This window comes from Coturnix japonica, chromosome 15 (genome assembly GCF_001577835.2).
Source record: "Coturnix japonica isolate 7356 chromosome 15, Coturnix japonica 2.1, whole genome shotgun sequence".
Taxonomy (NCBI): Eukaryota; Metazoa; Chordata; class Aves; order Galliformes; family Phasianidae; genus Coturnix; species Coturnix japonica.
The window spans coordinates 2560378-2576710 of NC_029530.1; the positions used below are offsets into that span (position 1 = coordinate 2560378).

Here is a 16333-nt window from a genome sequence, read left to right on the forward strand (position 1 = left end):
CAGCAAATGCAGGAGACTGTAGTAAGCAGGAAAACACCTTAACTCATGCCAAACTAAAGGCTTCATCCCATGCTGCATTTGGCTTTCATAAAATATAGGTTAACTGGCTGCATTCAAGCAAATAATGTGCTATCGTTATCATTATTTGCTTGTTATTAAAATGGAATGGTATCAGCATTCTAGAAGACCATCAACATGTCCTGAGGCTGTGAAATGTGTGATTACTAGCTTGTTTAGCAGAATTTGAATATGGGAGACTTACTTGAAGGCATTGGCATCCCCGTGGACTTTATAGTTATCTGCACTGATTCTTGAGATAACTCTTGTAACAGCAATGAGAATACCAATATTGACCTGAAGAAGAAGAAACAAAACTTGATCAGGAAATGAAGAACTGACTGTGTCAGAGGTACAGAGTGCCCTCAGAATTCACTGTGCAAATGCAACACAAAATAGGAGCTTTACCTGATGCTTTTATTTAGCAAAAGAGAGAGGTTTCCTGTTTTGGACTGGTATAGTTTGACATTTGTTAATGGATTTCCCTCTCCCCTAACTGGGTACTTAAAGGCAGCTTGTGTTTTTTTTCTACATTCAGAAACAGCTTGCTTCTTTCAGATGAGGCCAGACTGACACACTATTCGCAACTAAAGTGTTCAGGATCCTTACTCTACAATTAAATACTCTGGTAATATACCACCAGGTGACAAATTAGACAAGAACATCAGTGAACAGGGGTCTGTCTGTGTCTGCATGCTCTTTGGTTTTGTCCTTTCATATGCACAAGCTTCAGAAAACACCTTTCTCACTAGACTTAACAATGTATAATTCTTGTTTCTGACCAAAGTCTGCTTGCAGCTTAAGCATGAGATTATTTTAAAGGAGCAATGAGAAAAACATGTTAAGCCTGAACTCTGCTCTCCAAAAACTGTACGTGTTTTGATGTCAGGGATGAAAAGAATTCCCACCAGAAACCCAGGAATTCTTGAAACGACTAACACTGAAAAGGTGCAACAAAGGGAAGTTTTCTCCAGAGTCACAGGTGAAGAAAGAAAGAAATCTTCATCATTCTAAGGAGATGTGGCACAGACTGTCTTGTTTTGCAAAAACCTCAGTTCTAAAGAAAAAAGAGAAGGAGAGAGAGACTATGAAGGTGAAAGACCCCTGTCCCTTCTTTCTGTCCAAAGTTACACATCAGCTACAAAGCTGATATTTGGCACCAAGAAAAAGGAAAGAACAAAGCTCTCTTAAACTAACGTATAAAAAGAATTCATTCTAGTACTACTTCTCAGTTTAAACTGAATCGTCATAATAGATTCTAAAATAAAATTTAAAATTTGGGGATTGAGGAGGGTGAGGTAAAAATGATGAAGTTTGGTGATAATTGTTTTTGTGGCATTTTTAAATTTCATGACCACTTCTTCACTTGTAGGTTTCTCAGGGCAAATCATCACCTGGTGTAAGATGTGGGGACGGATGTGGTACTTTGTTTCTGCCTTGGCTTTTTAGTCCACCCATAGAATTCCCTGTAGAACAAAACTGTTTTTCAATTATGAGAGTACTCGTTGTTCAATCGGTTTTACAGAGATTAATAAGAAGTGAAATTGAATGCTCTTGTGATCATTTTCCCTATTCCCACCAACTCATATATTGAAAATATTTTTAGCATCTCTTTGAGGCAGTAACAAGCATTTCTGAAAAACCCATTTATATGCTAAATATGCATGTTGACTGAAGCAGCAAATGATGAATATGAACAAGTTGTGCTTCCTCTTCTTTCTTTCCTCTTCCAAACTCCAGTTTTTTGCTGCTTGTCCACCAAGCAATGCTCTGCGGCTCTTCATTCGAATTTCACAGGAATTCTGTACCCTTTACTTCTTCCCCAGCAAATTATCTTTCACAAGCCCTGTTTGGTCCTTTATCCATAGAATCAGCCTCTTCGTCTGACACTTTTTTGCAGATGTCTCATTGACAGCTCAAGTTCAACTGCTGCATGAACCCTTTTTCCGATAACTGCAAACAGCGCTCCTGCCAAGCTCACTAGCACTTAACCCCAACCCTTTCTCTTCCATTCCTAATTCTTGTTAGACAAACTGTCCTAGATTTTACTTTTTGCACAGCGTTCTTAAAAATACGCAGATCGTGCAATAAGAATTGGAAAAAAAACTGAAATAATAAATTCCAGTGAAGTCAAGATGAAAGGATGAAACCTCATTCCTCAAATTCTGAATTTCCTGCATCTTACCAAAGTCAACAAGAGCTATAAACAGCAACAAAGGCATACTCAGATTCTTGCAGACTTTCACTCAAACTGGAAAAGAACCCTAGGAAGTGGTTATCAAAACATCACAAGCGAGATGGTCTCCAAGGGGACGGAAACGAGATGGTTTGCTATAGCACAAACATTTTAGCATTTCCAGATGAATTTTAATTTCTTATGTAAAAAATAAATGAAAATGGAAATGAATTTACTTTATATTTTGGCATGTCTAAAGTTGAAAGGTAAAAAGACCTTGAGCTCCTCCTCTTGTGCAGTCAGTGTAATCATATCCCTTCCAGCATGCTTTAGTTAATTATTTACAAGACGTGACGGAAGCCCTTTTATCTGGCTGCTGATAAAAATAAGGTATGTGTAAAATTAGCAACCAACCCTTAGACTCAAGTCCCAGAGATCTATGTTTAAATTTCCTAAAGCACTTGAAAATTTCTGTTTAGATATTTTGAGAAATTAAAGTATTCTCATTCAGTCTAAATAAACAGGCTAGCTATGAATGTCTTCTTTTGTTAATGTTTCAGTAAGCAAAGCATGGAGATATTTCCACTGTCTTTAAATGGGAAACCAAAACCAAAATACAGGCACTGAATTGTTCCTCCCAGTGATTTTTATTTTTTTGGCATTTGAAATAAATGCTTAACCAATAACTCTAATAGGGGAATGATTAGTTGATGAAGCAGTCATTATTTTTTAGCATATATCAGAATGTGCAAAGTAGGAGAGCAAACATTTAAATTAGAGAACTGTATTCAGCTTCTATCTCTTACTTTTCTGAAAGGCCGGACTGCCTGCAAGTTGCAGTTATTTTGCCTTAAAAGTACACAAGAACATGGAACTGAGTCCACTCTATCAAGTACAGCTAATAACAATAGCACGTTTCCTAACTCACAGGACTCCTTTCAAGGCAGCTGGTCCGACCTCAGGAACTCACAACTCTCTGTGAAACTGTTAGGAGCTGCCAGTTCCCATTATGGCAGGCTTGATCCAGAGCCCACCAGAGCCCATGGGAAGATCCCAGGAGCATCAGGGAGCTCTGGCTATCCCTTGTAACAGCCTCACCTGACTAAAAATTGTTGGATAAAGCAGAGAGTTAAATGAGTAAAAAGAACTCTTTCAATGTGAATATTTCTTGTCAGCATTTCTTTGGGTCATATTTTTGGACGTGGAAAAACACAAAGTGTATGAGCCAAACTATCATCAGTTCTAACACCTGATGACTTTTCTCAGCTGTCGCAGTGGGATTTCTTGAATATCTCACTGGAGAAGCAGAATGAATGCAGCAAACAATGTGGTGAGATGACAGAAGGACTTCCTCTCACTTCTTTTTTGAGGTTTTCACTCAGATTCCTTCCAGTTCTCATGAGATTTTTGTTGTTTCTTTAGCGCAGTGCAGGAATCCCATGAGTAAAGCCCTCTGATGTGCTGTGTTTCATCCTGGCCAAGAAATGGCTTGGCAGCACAGAGGAAATACAATTTTTAAAACACGGATGAAGCATATTGCCTTAATTAAATCTACTGAGCAGCTTTCCTCTGAAACCATAAACTATTTTAAGCTCCACTTCAGTTTTGGACAGTGGTACGGGGAATTAGATCTGTTTCTTCAAGTCTGAGATTTAACGTATTCTCTGACAGTGCAAGTTACTCTAATCTCTACCATGACATCATTAATAGCACGCCAGCACTGCAAGCTGTTGGAATTGCAGCCCATTGCCAGGTCACATCAGAAATCAGGGAGTGTGATGCATTTCCATACACAGAGTTGTTTAAAGCTGGGGGAATGATTCTGGAAAGCCAAAGGGTCTTCTTGGAGTTGTTTTAGATTTCTTGCACATAACTTCCAGTTTTAATTTTTTACAATCTGTCCCATTGTTCTAAAAATCATCTCGTATTTTTCATTTGGTGAACTGAGAGGAAATTTAATTTTAAAATAATGAATAAATTCAATTTAAAAATACGAAACTGGCTTATAACTGAGTGCTAATAAGAAAATTAGAGTAGCTTTTCTGCTGTGGTCTGTTCATTTGTGCTCTGTTTCACCATAGCACTTAAGTATGTACTTGATTTCAGTCACTGAAAAAATCCTGCTGTTTCAGCACCTTTAAACATCATCGGTCCAGTTCTGCCATTTTTTCCCATGACAAATGGTGTCTAATAATGGGCACAAGTTGCCACTTCTAAATCACTGGGCCCATCTGCGGAGTAAGATACAATTCAACACACAAAAATGGGCTCAATTCTGCACTGGCACATAAAAGAAGACCATGAGGCTAACAGAGCTTATTAAAGCATGTATGAACATCATGTGTAAGAGGAGGAAATCTGCTTCCATATGTTTAACACTCATCATAAACAAGTGCTAGTTGAAGCCAGCGATGGCACTCTCAGCCTGGGATTCAGGTTTCATGGTGTCCTATCTGAAGACACAGGCTACAGAGCTAACATCCATACGGCACAGAACCATGGTAGCAGTATGCTACTGATTATGTCCATAAAGAGTTAGAGATATGTGAAAAATCATCAGGCAAGTAACTGCTTGCAGAGAAAACAATAGAAGGAACTTAGAACCCGAACCCAATCTTCCTCCAGCAATGGATTGCTCACTGTAGCATACCCAATGCTCTGCATACACAGATGCTTTCAGTAGAATCTCCTTCATTCTGCCATATCTATGGATACACACCAAGGTAGCAGATGGCTGATAACAAACAAAGCGTTCTGCCAGAAGCTCTTACTGTCTTGTTCCAAAAATTCAGGTGCTTCGTCAAGTTTTGTTTTTTGTTTTGTTGCTGTTGTTTGGCTTTGAAGACGTATTTTCCCAGGCATTCAACACTGGCTGAGGTCAGGCTGGCTTTAAAATGAATTTCAGCAGTTTTCATGGGTAGTCGCCTTACAAGGATGGTATTGAGGTTTGGTGTTGTGGTTGGGGGCAGGGGGATCCGAAGTGGATGTGGAGGTGCAGGTAGAATTCCAGAGAGAACCATTTGTTTCCTCATATTCCTCAACTTTGGGTATGAATCCATTTAGGACTGGGAGGTTCTGCAAATTACTCCCCAGAAAAGTATGTGTGAGTATTCTTTTCCCAGTCACACTCCTACCACATCATTCTGTTTTAAGGCTCCGTGATGTCTGTATCGACTGTGAGGCTGCAGCAGGACAAAAGCAGACTGGGTCTGCCTATTCTCTAGTGAGTGGGAGCTGAAAGGAGCAGGCCCCCTGTTTTCTTCACAGTATAATCCCTTTTCTTGGCAGAGATAAATTGTGCATAAAAGTAGTCAAAAAACTGCTTTTTGAGGCATATTTTCAGAGCTAAACACTAATTCACACAACTAGTGGATAATTTTCTCTTTAAAGAGCAGAGGCACACATGCACACACAAAATAGTGTTTAGCCTTGTTATTTCCCTATAGGTGCTAACGTATTTTTCATCTAGCATATTCAATGCCCAGAGAGAATAATTTGTCAGCCAGCTTGCTGCTGTTTCGCACAGAGAGACTGGGTTTAGACTATTTAACAAATTGCTCTACGTGAATCAACCTTGTGAGCTCATTCTTTTGCAAAACATTTGCATTCCTACTAGAATATAACTTGAGCTGCACAAATATTATATATCATAAGCGATAGCCAGATAGTTAAACCCTTACGTTCATTGGCAAGCAGCTACGAATGCAAATTACAGAGGGCTGTGCTCACTCAGGTGAGTAAGTGCTCCACTATCCAGCATGTTTTGATTAATATCATCTTTGGACAGCAGCTGGGAAAGATTGGATTTTACAAGTTGCATGTCATTTCCTCCTCTGCTGCTGAATAACGTCCAGAAAGCAAATGCTAATGTGAGAGGAGATGTTCAAACATTACGTTATTTTAATTGCTCTCCAGTCATCAATATCCACACAACTTTGAATGTAAACTCACATACAGAAGGTCAAAGGTTCTGGCAAACAAGATAATAAGCTTGTCAGAACACAGTTCAGAGCTGTTTAGCCAACTCTCATCCTGTGATCAACATTTCTGATTTACATTCATATGATTTCCCTCAGAAAAAAAAAAGAAAGAAATTCTGTGCAGGGATTTCCACTGTTGCCATTAATCATTTCATTAAAACACTAACATGAGGCAATTTCTGCCACACTCACATAGCAACTGTTTCCATTGTTTTTTATATATGTTTATACAGCCTCCTTTTTCAGAGCCTATCTCTCAAGTGGAATACACTGGGCTAAGAGCTGCTGGTTTTGTTGTCTCCAAGCCAAACGCTAGAATGTCAACCCAGGTGCAGTATAAAATGAGCTGGGATGGTACTGGTCAACCAAAGAGGCATCCTGATTTTTCAGATCAGTGGGTCTCTTCCATGTTCATGTTCTCACTCTTACATTATAAATTGCAGCAAAAATCGTAGATAATGTGATCAATAACAGTAAAGGAAACGGTGTTGTAGGAGGAGAAATCTGCTGAATCCCTACAGGCCCCTGACTCCTTAAGCAGTCAGAATGATTGAGCCACAATGCACTGTAATTTTATGTGTAGGTATAATTAAATTGCTGTAGGGCATCCATGTCCCAGTATTGCAGTCATGAATGTGCACGCTCCTCTGGAAAATGGTGTTCATTGCAGCTGAAAGGTGTCCTGGTAGCCGTCCCAGCCCTGTCTCAATTGGCCCAACAAACTGCCACAACCAACATCCAAATCCCAGTGCAGAAGAGCACAAAGACATTATCACTGAAAGAAGGCAGATGTAGAGGCCACTTGTTACCTTCCCCAGAGAGGTGACAGCTCGAGCTGTTGGTTTATTGCATTTCTGCCAGCTGCTGACTGCTTGCAAGCCCTGCTGAACATCATCTTCACTGCGGGCATCAAGCTTTCACCCAGAAAAGTGAGATCTCTACAAGCAACAGCTTCAAACACCCTCCAGCTGAGTTCTGTTCTGTGGCTGACAGACATCCAGTATGAAAACAACAGCCAGGGGTTTACCTACCAGAATTACAAACAACGCCGGTGCCACAAAAGCCCAGATTGCTCCGTTCTCTAGGGAAAGCCAACAGCTGTAGAGAAAAATAGAGTGATTTTAGGCAAAACACACAAACATTTCATAAGTAATGTTCTTGATTGAACAAGAGACTAAAAGTAAGTTTAAAAACATTGATGTATTTTAAAAGCGAGAGCCCTCAAATTCTGATGCAAGATCTCATTTAGATTTGATCTCATTTAGACTTTTCAAAGAGTCAGGGACAGCTACCTGCCTCAGCAGGCCTTTAAATAGCATTAGGGGCAGAAAGACAGGAAGAAAGGAAAGGTTTTATTTGTTATTTGTTGTTCCTGCATCCACTGAAAGCACTGCCTTTGTAGCAAGAGGCAAAACTAAGCCTTTTCTTCCTTGCCCAGCTGGGGATGGGCAGGAGGTGGGAAAACACACGGTCATACTTCTTTCTTACAGCACAGGCAATGTAGGCTGGTTAACCACACACAGCAAACAATCCCTGCTGCAGAACTTTCTCGTACATATTGGCAGAATTGAATCCTGTGTTTTTTTCTCAGATAATTTTGCTTTCCTTTTTCCAATTTAGATTGGAAGGACATCGATTTTCTTTCTTTAAATATCAATTCTAAATCTGCGGATGCTCAACTGCAGTTTTCTTCAAAAAGCCGAATATCTTTAACTAATATCTAAGTTGAATATCTTAGTTGAACATCTTTATTCCCATCTTGTCAGAATCCTTCAGCCCCAGCTTTATTATGTGTGTGAGTGAGCACAGTGCTCCCATTGGGTGCCCGCTATTGGAAGCAGTGACATCTGCCCATCCTCCTGCACCTCCAGAACAGTGCAGAGCTGCAGCCCTGCTCATAGACCAACGAGTTTTTCTCTCCTGCACATTTTTCATCCATGCAATACCTGACATGGAGACATGTTCATACTCACTTGTCACTTTCTCCATAGCTGTCCAAGGACGATGATGCAGAAATTACACAAATCACCAGCGGGCAGCCTGTGAAAAGTCAAAGGTTGTGATAGTTCCAGTAAACCCTGCAAATTCAGCTGACCTTTGCTTGGACAACAGAGCAACTCAGAGCAATTTTACAATTAAATCTAACTCCTTTTGCAGCTGTTTAATGCAATATATTTTAATCAATTAATGTTGGACAAAGAAATTGACTTTTCAGTAAAGCACTAATTTAACAAGTAAACTGAATTAGTGCTAATTTCATTAAGAATCGTAACTCTTTTTCAGCTCAGTAGGTTTTTTATAGTATGATTTCTGTCTCTCGCTATTTGAACAGTGATATTCTGTGGAGCGATACCAAGTTTATTTGTACCACTTTCCCCCCAAGTAAGCTCATCTTGCTCAACAATTCAGAAACAAACTGTAAAACAGATGAGTTTCTTATAGGGATACCAGACTAGAAGGTGAGAAGACAGAAACAGTGACCTTTAGTTGCCTAGAACATTGTGCTCAGTGCTTAGAAGCAGTTATGAATGGAGCAAAGCAAATTAGGATCCCACTCAGGTGCCAGACCAATATTTATTTTAATATAACTATGTAACTTCCCAGCAAGATTTCTGAGCTTAAAGTAGATGATGTTTCCAGATAGGTTTAGAAAGCTCCAGCATACAGCATCCAGTGTGGTGAAAGAGTGCTTGGGGGGGGATGACGTGGGGATTATCCAGAGGCAGAAGAATACGGCCCTGCTGCCAGGGGTGGCTGTGTGCCGCTGGCCTCAGCACTGTCCTGTTGTGCCACTTACAGCTTTCCAGGCAGGGAACTGGAAAGGGAACGAGGGCCTTTTTGCCAGCAGTTCTGAATATAGGGAAACCTCATCCCTTTAAATATTAAATGATCATCTGTTAATCCCTGTATGATTTAATAAAATGTGAAGGTTTAGGTTTCTGTCATCTTGTGGAATTTAATAACCATGTCCCAGACAGAGTATTATACATGATAGCTTGAGGTTTCAGTTTTCTTTTAAATTCTTCAGGGTTTCTTCATGAGGTTTTTACAAAATTCTCTGACAAGCAATTTCTGCTTCAGCTTTACTGATTGTTCTCATAATCTTGTTAATCATCTTCACAGAATTCTGCAGAACTTTCTGGTGGCTACATGAGCTACTTGGGCTAAAAGTCCTTTGGTGTGCCCTCATATCCCTGACCACAGACACTGTTGGTTGGCACAGTTTATCTTCTGATGCTGTCTTCCTTCAACAAGCAAGCTCTGTCTGTACGTCACAGAAGCTCTAACTCTCCTCTACACTTCTACTTTGCATTTTTTTCCCAAAAGCCAGATATTCAAAGGATTTACTATGACATCAATTTTAAATGGCAGCGAAGAGGAAAATTAAATACAAAGTTCTTTTAGAAGATAATAAAACTTACGCAGATGAAACACAGAGCAGTCATCTGCATAAAAAGACCTGTTAAGACAGGGGTAGTAAAATGTTCTGCAGCCTAAAGTGCAGTGCTTGCTTTTTTCTTTGCATTGACAGGATATTAAATGGTAGATAGCAACGTATGCAGCATCAAGGTTTTGTTACAGTGAAATGTGACCCTTTTTGCATTAAGAAACAATCATTCAATAACTCCATAAAAGTTGAAATAAAACTATATTTAGCCTAGGAGGGTAGTAAGATTTATTCTGGACTGAAGAATCCGTATGGATTGTATATTATACACAAAAGTAAATGTGTTTGCTTAATCTTTTGTCAGAAATAATTGTGTAAGAGCTGTGTAGTCTACCCCCATAATAGGAAATGTTGATGTTGTGCTGGCACTGGTTACCATCCATGAGAGAATTACGGTTATGGTTCTTGACTGTATCTGAAAGTTTTCTCAGTTAGCAGATGCTACAAATATGCTCACCAATTCTACCCAGAATTGCTAAATTTATGATGCAATAGACCGTGCATTCCAGAGCACAGGATCAGATGAAAATGTTCTCACACACATTTCTGGCAGCTGATCTATGGCAGCGGTGTCATCTGTGTCTCTGTAGTCCCAGTGCAATACAGTGTCACCTTCAAATGGGACAAATAATTCCACACACCTCCCTGTGCTGCTGTAGCTTGTCCAGGTCCGCAGGCCAGCTAATTTAAAGCTACCTCTTAAACTAAGAATCAAAATACAGCCTGCAGAGAGGGCATAAACTCAGAGCGGCTGAGCACAGGAAGCCCAAAAGCCCCATCTTTGCTCAGATAGAATTCTTCCTGTGCTGAATTTATCAGCCCAAATACAGTCTCAAGTGCAAAACCTAAAACGAACATGAGATAGATTACTAGTTTCCTTCCTTTTCTTCAGCATTAAACTTCACATGTAATCCATTTGCTTTACGTTTCTGAGGCACTAGTAATAAATTAAATGGACACAAATGAAGTATATTTCTTTCTAATACTTAAAAGATGTAATTTACTCAGTGTGGAAAAGTATATTCTTCCATCTGTTTTGAGGAAGTTAATTTTGTATGATTTCCTTTTGCCGCCTTATACTTCATCTATATCTATGGATGAATCTGGGACAGCAAATAAGGAAGCTTAGATCTTTTGACAGCTTAGAACAAAATCTCTGTTCTAAAGTGATCTTCAAAAGAAAGGAAATTGTCAGGAATTGGAAGACAGGTTAAGGTCAAAGTGCTGCAGCAAAATCTCCAGTATCACAGCCCTTATCTTCAGCGTCCTACAGATGGCTGGCTGAGAAGAGCTTTGTTACAGTAAACATACTGTGTATGTTATGCCCAGTCACTGGGGCAATAAAGCATTTTTTTATCCCAGTCAGTCTCAGAATAGTTTTAAAAGTAGAATATTATCACCTCCCTCAAATTGCTCTTTTGAATTACAACTGCAGGCTTTAAGGTAATTTTAGCACCCTTGGGACTGAAGATAATACACAGGAACTTCAATCAACTCTGCATATTTGGTATCCCGTCTCTCTGATTACTGTTAAATTTATTTTACAGGAGTGTTATCTCTCTGGAGCCTCGATAGATATTAGCAGATCAGTGGTAGTCAGTGTGGAGTTCCTTGTTCCTAACTCCTGTCAACTCAAGTTCCAACTTCCCATCAATAGTCTCTGCAAACTTTTATATGTATGCATAGACCAGAGCTTCTGCTTAAATAAAAGTAATGTGTCTGAGTTTGTAATTTTAGAACTGAGGCTTCACATTATTCCAAGTTCTATGAGTTTGCAAATGAGTTTGTCAAATGCAGTCAACGTTTCATATGAAAGAATCAACAAATGAACTTTGACTAACATGAGAAGAAATATCCTTTGTTTCTGATTTCTTTTGACCTTTTTAAATCTCTGCAAGAATTAGCCAATCCAAGCTGTAAAAAATGGCCATTCTTATTAGGTACTGGATTATGTGTAGCTGTTGTGGTTGCAGAATGGCACAAGAATGCTTGACTTTCTTTTGACAGCTGTATTCAAATACAATTTACCCTCATTTCAACAGCCAAACAAAATAATCCTAAGATAAAGCCTTCATAGCCTCTTTCCCCAAACATGTAGAACTTCTTTTAAGATACGTAAACTATACACATTAAAGCTGAATTCCTTTCTACTCTCAGGAAAGCAAATTGGGATCATAAGATCACTCTTTACGTATGCTTCTGAATATAATCTTGTTCCACAGTGAAGAGACTGAAAGCAAGCAGCACATAAATGCTTACCCCATCCAATTCCATAATAATACAAGTGCTTGCTCTCTTCTGACCCAAATACTTTGATCACCATACTGTAGAGGTGAAATCCTTCCACCAGCATCCATGCAAAAGCACTCAGGAAGAAAAAATGCAGGAGAATGGCCAAGATCTTGCAAGGCACCTAAATTAACAACAAAAATTAATAGATTACTTCTTTGCAATGCAGACATATTGCTTTTGCAATTTTTAAATTGATATTGTTTCTTTTTACATTTATACTATATGCTACATGACTGGTTAAAAGCTCTTCTAAAGAGCAAAGCATGAGAGGACTTCATTTTTTTAAGACATTTTGAGGTAGTTTCAGAGTAACAGATTTTCTTATCTCACAGAATAAAAATTAAAACCTTACATTGCCAGATATGCTGTGGAAAGCAAAACTGATTATTTGTATGTACGTAAGCAATACTGTTACCATAGTCTACAAGATATTTAAGAAGTCAAAACTTCATTTTCAACCTCTTGTTGCCAAGTCTGTAGTGGACATAAGAGAATCAGAGAAGTGGGAGTACTGTGCTGTCTATGGTGGCATTTTATTCTTTTTGTTGATATTTTAGGACTTTTTGTGCTAATGAAAATTAAAATCTTAGATCTTGATAGCATAGTGCAATATAAAGACTTCCAGACTTGCACTCAGCTGGTTCTCTGCTTGTACAGGGACATTTCAATGCAAATCCACTGTGATTAGATGTAATAAAAAACAATAACTTTGGTTTTAATTCATGTAAGTGAGATCTGTAAACATTTAGTATTTCAAATGTTCCGTGACATACAGCTAAACCAGATTTGCTTATTGTCCAGAACTGTAAAAATCTTCCCAGTTAATTTTATCATAAGGCTATGAAATCCATTTAAATTCCTTTTGATTTCCAACAGAAGATTAGTCCACAACAATAAAAATGCAACATAAAGCTGACTTAGAAGCTGCACTTGTCAAATGGATGCTTTCAGTTTTTCAAGTAGCCAAGCAATATGCATCACAAAACAGCAAAAAAATAGCAACAGTGCAGTAGCAGGAGTCTGGTCTGTGCACAGTACTGAATAATACTCATTCTGCTTGTATGCCTTAATAACTACTTTGATGACATCATTAAATGATAGAATAATAAAAAGATCTTCCTGAATGTATTAGATAGATCAAAGTTCTATTCATGGAAGTAGAATTTTGTGATTAGTAAGTTAAAAATTACTCTTACACTACAAAAGGAAAAACTCTGTAGTATAAATTGCAAACAATTAAATAATACATCTGAAACTACTAGGGAAATTCTGTATGCTATATTTGGGATCAAAACCTAAATATCAGTAGAGGTGGAAATGGGAGAAAGATGAAGTCATACAAGAAAGTGATGCCAGCTCATGGCCTGTTTGTACAGTCCCATTCCTTATTGCACTGTATTTCCTCAAGAAAACTGGTTCCATTTGTCCTCTCAAGCAGGGCTCTTATAGACTGTTTAGCACTAAATATACCCATCTTTGACAGATGCAGAAGATTAAGTTCACCTCCCAGTGTACATATTGTCTCTCTCTTTTTGTAAACTAGTGTTTAGCAGTTCGATTACAGCAGCAATTAAAGGTATTAAAACTGATGCCCAAGCTGGTGAGAATTGAGCATGCAGAAGGGAAAGATGCAAGAATAATAACAGGATGAATCACAACACCTCTGATCCCTAGAGGTTATAACAATAGAAATAAAAGTGCAGCAGATGCATGCTTGGTGCTTTTCAGCTTCAAGATCTTTACAGAATTGTTCCCTACAATTATCGTTGTTACAGTTATTGCTGAAATATCCAGGGATTCTGTGAAACGTTTCACATCTGAAAGCCTGCTGCATGAAAAAAGGGTTCACTTTCTGTGAGCTGTGGTTTACAAAAAGAAATCTTCACACTTGTAAACATGGTGGACATTTCATCCTCAGATATAATCAACTATGGAAGAGATCAGTGCCTGAGATACATGGATAGATGGACAGAGGAGAAATAAATAGATTGCAGACAGATAGATCCTTTGCTGCTCTCCACTGTCTCTGTTTCATTTTCCATCTAAATCATTCCTTATTATTTTCTCCTTTGCATATTATCTTACTCACAACCTACCAACAAAAGAGTATGAACTTAGATTCACAAATTGGTTTTAGATCCTCATGTAGTAATAGAAAATGTAACATCAGATATTACTGTTATTTATAAACTTAAGAGATGCTCAAGTAATTCAATTTTAGATAAATATAAATTTAAGTCATTTCTGTGTTGGCAAAATCAGAAGTATCCAGACCTCAGATTTACCTGTACTGGAAATATATATGTATATATATATTATTAGAAACTGTTGGAGCAATGGCTGACCACAATAGCAGCCCATTACAAGTTTTGCCATTTACAAAAATAGAGCACACTGGAAGGTTGTTTTAAAATCAGTTTTTGTTTCTGCCTTTTTCAGGTGGGACATTTCATTAACAGATCTTATGTTTTTATGTTGTTTTTTTTAACACTGCCATGGAAAGAAATTATTTTCACTGTTGTGTAATATAAGTAACTTGACATATTCATCTTAATTGAGACTAATGTTTGAGATGCCCATTTGGATGGTTTAGATCCTGGTTTTCTATATAAGGAGTTCCCATCTATCATAGCAGATCTATAAAATCAATCCATAATTTCAAGCTCAGTTCTACAGGATCAAGCAGAAAAAGCCTATAATTACTTAAAGCACCAGATCAGGCATATGAACACATTTGTCATTTGCTTGTGTAGTTGCCATAGATGTTTAGAGAAGTGTATCCATGGTTTATAATGCTGAAAATCCTCAATTTGACTCATACTGATACCTAGAGTCAATGTTTTCTGCCACTTCTGGCTAAGTAAGCAGTGCTTTCTGTGTCTTTCTCATTGATTATGACTCAGGTCAAACAAATATGAGTAATAGTTTAGAAACATAAAATTTCTGGAGTAGAGATCACGAGCAATAGATCCGCTGTTCAGAACAACTGAATGTTCTACCACACAACTCAAATCCATGAACAAAAACCAGAACTTTTGTTTTGCTGCCCATGGGAGCAGAAGAAATTGTGACAGTTCTACCAAGAAGCTCAATTGATCCATGTGAACATGCAGCTGGAACCTCCTCATTACTATAGCAACTTTACCATTTGTTGGGCTCCTGTTCCCTTCTGTTCTGCAGACAGTCAAACATGGACAGATACTATGATAATGCTATTTGAATTCACAGAAGGCTTTATCAAGTGTTGTGGGGTGGCATTTTTTGCTTGGCACGTGAAAAGATTGGGGATCTCACACCCTATAGACATTGTATGTGGCATTCATACCATGTAGAAGCCTTGCAAAATTGTCATTGCTCTGTCTCACTTACCGTTCCAGGGCTGAACTGAAAACTGGTGACAAGCAGAATCTGAGCTACCAGGACAGCAAAGGACAGGTTGGCATGGATATGATAGCGTTGGTTGCGGATGGTGCTCACAGACCTGGCAGAAGACAGAAAGGTACGTGAACAAAACAGTATTCTATGATGCATGAATATACTTATCAGAATACTTATCTGACTCATCATAAATACTTCTGATTGGCTTTTGGTTGTTTGTTCTGGTGGAGTGTCTGTTGAGCACTTACTCCACCAGGTCTCAGTGGTACCAAATTGGTTTCCTGTATATTCTGTCACCGTCCCAAAGGCATTAGAAGTCTGATTTGAATGGTAACTATCTCTGATAATGAGTTTTGACTGACGATTAATGAAGAGTTTGACTCTAAATGGTGCTGAGCTGTCAAGGAAATCAGATCTGTGCCTCACAGAAAATGTTCAGTAATTTATACCACATTGCCCACACTCTGGCACTAAGTTTCTGTTTGCATTTTGTTTGTATTTGCCTGTATTAGAAGGTAAGTAATTAAAAAACCTCCAGGTACAATTCTGAGTTTACCACGATCAGCTTTTTAGCACTGGAACTTTGGCTTCATACACATATGGACGATGCCTGTCTTGACAGTGCACTGAACATGATAACAACATTATTTGAACCTCTCTCTCTTGTCTTTGTAAAGTGGCTGGCAATCTGACAAGAATACACTTCCCTGGGAGTATTCTGACCTTTCCCTTCTGTAGTCACCCAGAAACAGGAAGTAGAAAACAAACAAAAACATTTATCCAAACATTTCAGGCCTTTTGCATAAAGACAAAAACAGTAGTAGTGAGAAGCTTTCTTGTTTAACATACTGCCTGCCAGCCCCTTCAGTATCAGGAGACCTAGACCATTTGGCTGCATGAATGACACAGCTTCCTTTGCACGACAGTATGCACTCCCATCTTTTATTATGCTGCATTGTGATGACTTTTCTAACAGCTGGTGCACATTGTGCATGTCCCCTT

At 38.6% G+C, this 16333-nt stretch overlaps 1 protein-coding gene and 1 long non-coding RNA gene across 5 annotated transcripts in view; one reads left to right on the forward strand and one right to left on the reverse strand.

Moving 5' to 3' along the window:
- Positions 1-15432, forward strand: part of LOC116654112 — a 163576-nt gene extending 148144 nt beyond the window's left edge. Inside the window, exon 5 of the long non-coding RNA XR_004309034.1 lies at positions 15331-15432. This is a non-coding gene — a long non-coding RNA (uncharacterized LOC116654112). The remainder of the gene's footprint in view (positions 1-15330) is intronic.
- ADGRD1 (adhesion G protein-coupled receptor D1) overlaps positions 1-16333 on the reverse strand; it is a 115639-nt gene that overhangs the window by 25445 nt on the left and 73861 nt on the right. For all 4 annotated transcript variants that reach the window (XM_015878381.2, XM_015878382.2, XM_015878385.2 and 1 more), the window contains 5 exons: positions 15323-15434; positions 11921-12074; positions 8187-8253; positions 7245-7311; positions 263-354 (listed from right to left, as the gene is read on the reverse strand). In XM_015878381.2, the coding sequence (XP_015733867.1) occupies positions 263-354; positions 7245-7311; positions 8187-8253; positions 11921-12074; positions 15323-15434 (492 nt within the window). The remainder of the gene's footprint in view (positions 1-262; positions 355-7244; positions 7312-8186; positions 8254-11920; positions 12075-15322; positions 15435-16333) is intronic.